The sequence below is a fragment of the Martes martes genome (assembly GCF_963455335.1).
Source record: "Martes martes genome assembly, contig: scaffold_139, whole genome shotgun sequence".
In the NCBI taxonomy this organism is placed as follows: domain Eukaryota; kingdom Metazoa; phylum Chordata; class Mammalia; order Carnivora; family Mustelidae; genus Martes; species Martes martes.
Window position 1 is genome coordinate 84,492 of NW_027666521.1, and position 10,499 is coordinate 94,990.

The window sequence follows — 10,499 nt, forward strand, 5'->3', positions numbered from 1 at the left end:
AGTAACGGGGCTGGTCAGTAACGGGGCTTCACAGCACTGGAGTAAGATGTGGACGACAGCAGAACGGGCAGGTGTTGAAAAGCTGGCCACATCTATGCTCCGTGCAAGAGACTGGCCTCTGAGTCCCAAAGTCACAAAGAATTTGAAAGTGGGAGGAGAGAGGCCAAGACCTCAGAAGATGGACGGTGCCCTACACGGTCAAAGCAGCCTGCGCGCACTTGGCCCTTAACCAGGGGAGCGTGCTCCGTGGGGTGTTGGTGAGGACTAGGGGTGCCCTTTGGTGGCATTTCCCTTTTGGGGTCTAACCGGATAGAGGGCATTGGGCACCTGCCTTCAGACCACGGAGAAGGAGGCAGATCAGCCTCGGGGTCAGCACGGGACAGACAGCACACGGGCGGGTGTCCTGGGTCTCGCATTCAGCAATACTCTGCCCTCTCCTCTGCTGACCATCTGGGGGACCCCAAGCCAACGTCCTAGGGAAGCCGGGAAGTGGGGATCACGGGGCTGCGTGGGGTTGTCAGTATGTGAGCGTGTCTCTGGACATGTGAGTGGGTGAAGGTTGTGTGCCTGGGAGGGTGAGTGAGTGTGTGCGTGTCAGGACATGAGGGTGACTGAATCACTGTGTGTTGGCTGGGGGGTGTTGGCTCTGCTCCTGAGTGGATGTGTCAGTGTATGTGAGTGGCTAAATATTCTGTGGCTTAGGGCGGTTGGAACCCGATGGTGTTCGTGTGTGTGTGCGCGCGCGTGCGTGTGTGTGCGCGCCCACGCGCGCGCGCGCGCCTTTCCCTGCAATTTATGCTTCCGCCCAGCTACCTGGGCCAGAACGACAGGGTGATCTTTCCTACCTTCCCTCCTCCCACTTTCCCCTCTCCGACAGTCCCTCCACAGGGCCTGGCCCCCACTCGCTCCCGCTGTATCTGGGGCTGAGAGGATGACTGTGTCAGCAAGGGCCTGGGCCCCTTGTTTAGAAGAAAGGAGAGCCCTGGCACTGGGGTTCAACGGAGTAATGAAACTACAGTCCCACCCGTGCTGTGTCTGAGGTCATCCACCAGGGAGCATCTCTGGGAGACGGTCATCGCCATCCACCAAAAGTTGACACTGGACATGTTTGGCCCTGGCTCGTCCTTCCCTTTCTTTGACCTCTGTCATTTCCCCAGGGAAGGCATGGGCCCTGTTAGCTGGCCTTTCGCTCATCTCCTCTCCCTGCCCACCTCCACCATCCCTAGGGGAAGGACCTCTGCCACGCTGGGATGCAGTCCCAGAGCTCGTGTGACCTGGACCTCTGGGCCAGCATACGGCCCCACCCCTTCCACGGAATAAGGATGCCGGGGCAGAGTAGTAAGCATCGACGGGAATCCCATGAGCTCAGGCTCCCCACCTGCCCCTTTCCATGAAGACGACCGTGTGTGAGCGTACACACAGTAACACACATAAACACGGTTGACGTCGTTTTTCCACATTTCAGTATTTTTACAGGGGGCCTCAATCGGCCCTGTGTTTCTCCCAGGCACCAGACTGGAGGTGTTCCCTGTGGGAGGGACCAGGCTGATCATCCGGCTCCATCTGAAGGTCCTGGACTCTTTCCGGGTCAAGGGCAAGGCTTCTGCGTATTCACCTCAACATGCTCAAGTTCCCTGGGAGAGACGGAGACACAGACACAGACACACGGGCACACAGTCACCCGGGCACACATGAGGCGGCCGGTGAGTATCCTCTACGGGCCACACGCAGGTTTGCTTGAGGGTTTCAAGGCCCTTTCGGGGAACGGAGGCCATTCTCCCCTGCCCCTCTCCCCGGCCCTTGATGGCGATCCCCCTACATTTCCTCCACCCACATAGCAACGGTATCTGTGCACGCTCTCCAGTGTTCTCTGGCTGATTGCGGTGGGCACAGGAGATTGCCCAGGGAGATGACTGGGAGGACTCTACCGATGAACACACAAAAGTGACGGGGTGACGCATGAGCCTTTACGCCAGGGAACGCAGACATCTGCGCCAAGGCTGGCAAGAGGTGCTTAGGTGGGCTCAAAGCTGAGGCGGTGGCGAGGAGACCTGAGGGCAGGAGTTCACGGCCAGGGAGTGGCACTTCCCGCAAGGCAGCTGCTGAGCCGACTGCTTCTCCGGCTCTGCTCACTGGTGTTGCCTGACCCGCCTGCCTCAAGCTTCCCAGGCAGAACCAGTTTGACACCGCCCTCCCCGACTCACGGTGATGCCCTTTGGACACGGGGTCACCGCCTCTTGAGTGTTCCTCTAAGCCTCCGTTTCTGCATTTGCGGAGCCCAGCTCCCACGGAGCCGCACGGAGCATTTTCAGCACCCACGCCCTGGGCGTCTCACCTGCCCTCCTCTCAGTTCCCTCTGCTGGGGCCTTCTTCCTCACGTAGTACTGCAGGGGATCGGGCCACAGGTCGTCCATGATGATCTGGCAGGGGAAACGGGGCAGGGCTCAGATGCACATCCCAGTCCGCTGGGGAGCACAGGCAGGTTCACGTGCGCGGTTTGTCACAGGGACCCACCTCAGCTATCCTGCTAGGCCCGGCAAAGCTGTGGTCAGAGAACCAGCTGAAGAAGTTAAGGCTGCTCTTGTGGCGTCTGCGGCTACAGGCCTCCTGTTCGTAACAGTGGTGCCACTGGATGGGAGTGGAATGAGACGGCTCGTACCCTGCAGGAAGAAGGGTCCGTGCGAAGGCGCTGGATGATGCATCAGGTTCAACCCTGCCGCCTCCACCTGCTGCCGCCCATGCACGCAGAGGCCCCTTACCAGCAGCCCTGAGGACATACTCCTTCTCAACGACGTCGTTGCGGAAGTAGGAGTTCTCGCGAAAGAAGAGCAGGATCTTGCGGCCATCACGGGGAGACTCGAGTTCCTCCACCTGCCGGGCGGCAAAGTGGGGGAGAGGGTTGAGATCTCTGTCCAGCAGACCCTTCCCCTCCTGGCCTTGGGGAGGAATCGCTTCTGTTACCCCCTCTTCTCCCATCCCCCAGGCCGGGCCTCCATCTCCCGGGCCAGACCTTCAAATCCGTCATGGAGCCAAGTATGCCTTCATCTTGCTCACTGAGCATGGCTGACATCTGCGGGTGGTTCACAAACTGCTTCGGGTCAAGGACTCTCCGAGGGCTGGAGAAGAAAGAGCTACAACAACAGAGCAGGTCTGCACAGCAAGTGCGCCCTGCATCTCCCCTCCTACCACCGGGACCCACTCCACCTCACAGATTGTGTCAAGGGCCCCTGCGCCCCCGCACGGCCTGCTGCATTAGTTAGTTAGGTAATTCCCTGCTGGGCACTAACACAGAAAGCTGGAAATCCTCGGTGACATCCCTGCCCACCCACGGCCCCCTCCCCGGCACATCGAGGGCAACCTGCGGCCCCACCAGGGACCCCCACCCGGAAGCAGGGATTCGAAACTGTCGTGATCACCGAGGCATGAGCCAGGCCACCACAACGCAGGCCCCCTGCCACAGGAGTCTCCTGCGCTAGCCCGGCCACATCGGGGTCCCTCCGTGAAGGTATCAAGGATACAGCCTTGGCCCAGAAGCCAGGGATGCCCCGGATGAGGGCGCTTCGGTGGTCCAGGTGACGCCGTCGCCTCTGCCAGAACCTGAGCTTGAGCCCAGAGTAGGCCCTGCTGGCGTCTTTGTTCATGGGCTCCAGCTCTGACTGCAGGGCCTCGAGGGCCTGGAGCGGGGACGGGGGCGGACCTGGCCGTGCCTCTGGCCGTTCTTCCCCTTCCTGCTTCTCCTGCAGCTCCTGCGCTTCTCGCTCCTTCTGGCTCTCCTCCCAGGCCTCTTCCCTCCTGTCTTCCTCCTCCTCATCCTCCTCCTCCTGCACCTCTGGTACCTCTGCAACCTCATCCTCAACAGCCTCATCCTCCTCCTCCCTCTGCTCCTCCTCCTCCTCCTCTTCCTCCTCCTCCTCCTCTTCCTCCTCCTCCTCTTCCTCCTCCTCCTCTTCCTCCTCCTCCTCCTCAGTCTCCTCGCCCTCCTCAGCCTCCCCCTCTTCTTCAGCCTCACTGCCAACCTCCCTAGCCTCGTCGTCCTCGTCCTCGTCCTCAGTCTCCCCGGGGTCCTCTGCCACCTGGACCACCGCAAGCTGCCACACCAACATTACGTCATCCCCCACTAGCACAAGCTCCACCACCAGGATGGCGCCCTCTCTCTCCCAACGGCCCTCCTCGTCCTGCGCTGGCTCTGCCGCCATCCCCACGCCTAGGCCCAGCAGCACCTTCGCCTCTCTTCTGGGGGTGGGGCTATATGTCCGCGGACAGCCGCGTCCCGATGGACCCCTCCCTCGACGGAGTCGGTCAGGATTGGGGGGCAGTCCCGCGTCCCATGTGGCCCCCAGCTGGGGCAGCTGCGGAGGAACGGAGCAGGAGGGGTGAGCACGCGGCTCCCGCAGGCGGCCCGGCAGTGGAGCTCCGCGGCCCAGCGAAGGGGGGACGTCAGCCGTCTCCTCGCAGAAGCCACCGGAGTCTGGGACGCATGCGCACAAGGGCTTCCGGCCAGGAGGCCACGGGGCCGAGGTGGAGGTGGCACGCGTGGGGCCTCGGCGCGAAGGAGGCCTGATCCACGCCCAGGACAATGGCCGGACCCCAGGTGCTGCCAGCGGCAAGGCCGTGGGCGTGGCCGCCACAGGCCCCGCCCCTCACCCCCTGCGGGAGCCGGCCAGGGAGGCAGCCAGTGCGCCTCCTCCAGGGTGGCCTCGGGCTCTACCTAAGGCGCCCCAGGCCCCAGGGCCCACAACCCCCTCCCCTCCATCCCGTGGCCTCCTCCAGCCCGCTCTCCACCCGGTGTTTGTAGCCTGTCAATGCGAAACCGTCCCTTGCCCTTCCCCAACACGATCGTCCAAGACTGAGGACAGCGTATGCACCACCGGGAACCCTGGCCTAGCGTGCGTGGAAACGTCAGCCCAGGCATTGCGGAATAGGGCCATTCCAGGAGACAGAGGTCGGAAGCGGTCTGCCTGTTCGGGGCACGGGGCTAGGGGGCGGGGGTTCGGCCACAGTTTGCCCCCAGGCCACGTCCTTGGCTGCTCAGGAGAAGAGGGACCGAGAGTGCTCAATCCGTCTCTCCGCCTGTCCTTTCCCCATGCTCTGCTCTCCCTCTTCCCCCGACTCGGTGTTTGTCTTCAGGGCGCTGTTTCTCTGCCCACTCTCTGGCCACAGGGTCTCTGGAAGATGAAGGCTTCAGGAAGCAAGATGCAGAAGCCTGTCCGAGCACCTCCTTTCCCATGAAATAAGAGCCCTCTTCTCCTCTGTGACTAGCCACTGGTCACGTGACCAGGGAAAGGGTCCCAAGCTGGGTGCCCCCGACACAAACACACACAGACACACACACACACACACACACACACACACACTTACCCACAGACACTCAGTGTGTTTGGCATGGAGCACAGAGGGAGGCGTGCCTTTCGTGCAGCCAAGGGCATCCGGCAACGTGAATCCGGATGCCCCTCCCCTGAGACAATGTCTGGGTGAACCCTGTGGATGGGCAGTTGGGCATTCTGTCTGGCGGCCAGGTGACTACAGTGTGCACCCTTTGGAGGCCGGAGGCAAGAAGCTGGGGCTGGCTCCCAGGTGACACAGCACGTACGCACGTACCTTCACTTCAAGAGACTGAGTGTCTTCCGTTGCATTCGGGCGAAACCACAAATGCCGTGGGGAAGGCCTGCAGAGGAGAACACATCTTCTCTAGCCTTCCCCTGCGGGCCACCAGGTCAGACCGTGAGCAGAACTTGAGGCTGGGCCGTCACGTCCCCAGGGCTGGCCCGTCACGTCCCCAGGGCTGGCCCCCACACGTGGAGAGAGGATACCCAACGTGTGGCTTTGGGCCAACAAGGTAGGCTTGGGGCAATTTTGGTGTGCAGCCAGTGCAAGCCGGTCTCCCCCAGCATTACAGGAACAGACGGGTTTCTTACACCACACCTCAGTCATCTCAGTCGTCAAAGGGCCACACGTGCCGCGTCCTGTACACGGAGGTGCCTGTCGTGGTTGCTCCGGCGGTTCTTCACCCTCCACGTGTCCCCGGCAGGTCCGTACCGACTCTTGAGGCCACGGCATCTTCTGTGCCCTCGCACAGGTCTTCTTCGGCTCCGTCTCCTGAACCGGCGGTGGATGCGTGGCTCTGCGCCATGGCTCCACTCCATGGGCGGCTGGACTAATGTTATCGCGGGGGTTCGAGCTGCGCAGAGTTCATGCCGGCTGCCTTCTAAGGTGCCAGCGGTGTTCAGTACAGCCGAGTGCTTACACACCCGTGTGTTCAGACCAAGGTTTCTTTGCGTGCCCACAGGTACCCGTGTGGGCAGCTGGCTGTAACACCGAGGGAAAGGGGTACACAGGCGTGGCCTTCCATGTACACACACGTGCATGTGGAAGCGCGTGCACGGACAGACCTATTCCGTTCCCGGCCGGGTCTGCGGTGGGTTTGCAGTGGACCGGATTTCATACGCACCCCCACGGCCTTGGACTGTGGTTTCCACGTGTTCGGCCATCATGTGGATGATCTCCACGTCCACTCGCAATCCAGGGAGACAGACATTCATGCAATGACAGACATCTGGCATTGCCCCTGCTAGGGAAGGAACAGGAGAGGGGCCAAAGGACAAGAGGTAAGCAGCCTGGAACGGAGACCTCACGGGAGGCTGGGTTTCAAGGGCACCTCCCTTGTTTCTTGTCCCCGTCGCCTCGACACACGTACACTGGAAAGCACACACGCATTCTGGGCGCCCCATCCCTTGCCTGCGAGACCACATCCGTGGAAGACCGTTGCCCTGGGTCCTCCAGTCCCGTAGCAAGCGTCCGTCTCCCAGCAGCTCTGGCCATTAAGCCCCTGGAGCGGGCGGTCTTCTTCAGGAGGCGCTCAGCCCTCTTGCGCCACGTACGTGTTTGCCCTGAAGCTGCCCTGAACTCCAGGCAGATGTGCACGAGCCACATCCCCTGGTTTGCACCCTAAGGCCCTGGGAGGAAACCCGATGTCCTTATGATGCGCCCAACAGCTTAAGCCATGCGACCTGCGGCAGGGGTCCAATCCTAAACACCTCTTTCCGGGGCAGGCGGGGCATCCCCCAGTCAAGGAAGCGGAGCGCCTGTGTTTATGGGAGATACCTGGGAGGCGCTTTAGCGGCACCGTCCAGCCTTTCCTCTCCCCTGTAGAGCTTGGCAGGCCCTTCCTAAAAGCCCCGAGGAGCGAGCCGCAGAGGGCTCTAGGGAAAGTGGGTGGGGCGAGCGCAGCACGTTCTGGGGTCCTCCACGTCCGGATCCCCGCGGGCAGCCCCGCTGCAACCGTCAGCATGCCTGGGACTTCCCCTCCATCTTGTCGACACGATGAATCCCACGGACTGGCCTGGGGGAGCTGTGAGGCTACTCTCCAGCTTAGGCGACAAGGAGACCAGAAGACGTGACGATGGCCCCAGCAGTCTTCCTTTGGCCCGTTGCTCTCCACCACCCTAGAATTCTCCCTGAGGGGCTGTATCGGACTTGAGATCCCCAACTTGAGATCTGACCAACCGCGGGCAGACTTGCTGACGTTCAGGCCCGAACCGTGAAGCCGGCAGGGTTCCCGAGCCCGAAGGCCAAACCCTCCTCGACCTACACCTAGCTGCCGGGGCCGCCAGGAGGGAACCCAGTTCCCCAAGGCAATGAGGTCAGGACTCCACAAACAGCATGAGATGTCGGCATAGCACCACAGGGGCCGCTGGGAGGCTCTGCCGGGATCCATTCGTGGGCACACGTTGCCAGATCCCAAGCCCAGCTGAGGTGCAGGCGGTGGGGAACGTCGAAGACGGGGTGAGTGCAGGGCGAGCGGACGGGGAGGGGCGAGCCCCGGACTGGTGAGAAGTGGTGCTGGGAAACCCCTGTTGGCTCAGGGAGCAACAAGCTGGGTGCCCCTCGCTGAGGCAGGGAACACGTGCCTGTGGGTTCAGCTCCTCTCCTTTTCGTCCTCCCCGCCTGGTACACAGGAGGTGGACAAGACCGGCCCAAACAGGAGAAGAACAGAGTCCAGGATGGCCTTTCTACTGGGAGGAGAGCTCCCCGCAGGGCTCTTTCCTCTGGAGGAACGTGCTGCTCACGGATTCTTTCTTATTCTTTGCTGCCTTTGGCTAATCAACACAGAGGCGGGTACAAGGTTTGAGCCCCTCTGTAACACACACTGAGACCCCTAGGGTTTTCCCACACCGGCACCATCCGTGCAAGCTGCCTCGATGGGTGGTGTGCTTGACACGTGCCTGCCTTGCCTTGGCCCGTGTGCGTTTTGCGGCGAGAGGGGACAGAGAACCCTGAGTAACCATGGAATGCACACAAGGTCTGTGTGTCAGGAGGGACGTGGCTGCACTCCGCCACTGGCCCCTTTCTCCATAATCAGCAGAGCGGGAAGTGCCATGGGCCCTCTCCTTTCCCGACCAGGGACTCCCAACACACTCATACACACGTGACCCTGTCCAAAGGCTTGGGCACACATCACAGACACACACACTCACACACACACACAGACTCTCGACACCCAGACGTGCATGAGGCCACACAAAATCACACTCACGTGTTCTTCTAAACACAGAGAAACACGTGATGCGTCTGTGCTCGTCCAAACACACGCACATACCCTGCACACCCACACATGATCCCTGAAACCAAGTCATCGAGATGGCACATGCATACCCCCCCCACACACAGACTCACGGCACCCAGGCGTGCATGAGGCCACACGTAACCAGACTCACATTTTCATCTAAACACAGAGTGACATACAAGACACGTGTGTTCGTGCAAACACATGCACATGCTACACGCACCCACACATTATCTCTGATACAAAGGCGTGGAGATGACACATGTGCACAGACACACACACACACACACACACACAGACACATGAAAATGCAAACACACACCCACAAGCTCCATTCACACACACGCACACACACAAACACACACACGCTCAAGGAAACCTACTGAACACACTAAACTCACACTCATCGGTATTAAATTCAGGCTTGTAACAGCAGCCCTTGCATACAGACACATAGGGGCTTGTAAACACGAACACAGACACACACACACAATGCATACGACTCACAGAAGGTCTCCGGCAAAGGCCTACACATACAGTCCCGGCCCCAAAATACATACACACGTGTGTCGCGGAACCATCATACTCACACACGGAAATGACCACATCAAAAACCCCTGGCACAGAGGCATACACAACTGACGCCAACACATCTGAGCATGCACACTCACACACACACACACAGAACACACGCAACCACACACACACTCCCCTGAGGATAGAGAAGCACGTAAGCAAAACCCATGGTCTACGTCATCCTGGAACACAGAAGTAGCCCATCAAGTGTGCACACACACACACACACACACATACACACATACTCTCCTCGAACCCACTGTACACACTGTGTACACACTCGCTCATATTGATCTGAAGCATGCACACCATCCCTTGCCTGCAGACACATAGGTGCTTGCAAAAACACCCAGAACAGACCCAATTCACACGAGGTGTCCGGCACAGGCATACGCATGTGGCACCACCATAAAAACCATTACACGGGTGTGCCCAAGAACACTAACACACACACCCCAACACATCCACAAACTCCAGCACGCAGGCATACGCTACTCACGACGTTACATCTGAGCACGACACACTCACACATAGTCCTGAGGGTACAGAAGCATGTAAGTAAAACACATGGTCTGTGTCATACAGGAACACACACGTAGCCACTCAAACAGGCACACAAACACACACACACAGGTTCATGCTTCTGCAATCACACAGAGCACACCACACACAGTACACCAAACACACACACAGAGCACACTCAGGCATGCATCCCTGCCTTCCCAAACACACACGTGCGCTTGCAAGCACACGTACACACAGACAACCCATACAAGGTCTCCGGCACAGGCGTACGCAGTTGACCTGCTCAAAAAGGAAGTATGCCCGTGATCCCCCGCAATCCAGAAACATCCACAGAATCTGACAAGCAGGCATTCTCAAGGGTCCAAAACACACACTCATACGCGCACGCCCTGAGGATTCAGACACATGTGAGAAAACCACACGTCCTCCCTGATATAGAAATGCACAGTCAACCGCTACACTCACACGCACGTACGTGCACACGCGCTTAAGCCTGCCTAGGAAGGGTGGGGTTCTCTCCCCAGGCCCAGCCCTGCTGCGCCCGGCCCCCAAGCTCTCCATCACGCCCACCCATGGAATCCAACAGGATGGGGGCTGGAGGATCCCACCAGGCTGATTTCCTCCTTGCCATTTCCCGTGCCCCCGACAGAAGCCGACACATGGACCCAAAGGGCTCTGTAACTTGTTTATGGCCCTTCCCCCTGTCCCTGCAGCATTGGGCAGGATACTCTCTAGCGCCGCCCCTGCTGATCCTTGTCCCTGTTTCTGTCCCGTGCAGGCAGAGCACCACGGAGACGAGCCCATCCATGTCTCTCAACGGTGGAGGCCTCATCAA

The 10,499-nt window shown here is 59.9% G+C and overlaps 1 protein-coding gene across 1 annotated transcript; it reads right to left on the reverse strand.

The window, feature by feature from the left end:
• Positions 1–1,436: 1,436 nt before the first annotated feature.
• On the reverse strand, positions 1,437–8,970 carry LOC308337959 (testis-specific Y-encoded protein 10-like; the record flags this gene model as incomplete). The annotated part of the gene is made up of 7 exons (XM_080831514.1): positions 1,437–1,634; positions 2,336–2,420; positions 2,515–2,660; positions 2,760–2,871; positions 3,011–3,088; positions 3,519–3,821; positions 8,965–8,970. 7 exons carry the CDS (start codon positions 8,968–8,970, stop codon positions 1,612–1,614), a joined length of 753 nt encoding a protein of 250 aa, XP_080687640.1. The 3' UTR covers positions 1,437–1,611.
• Between the last annotated feature and the right edge of the window lie 1,529 nt (positions 8,971–10,499).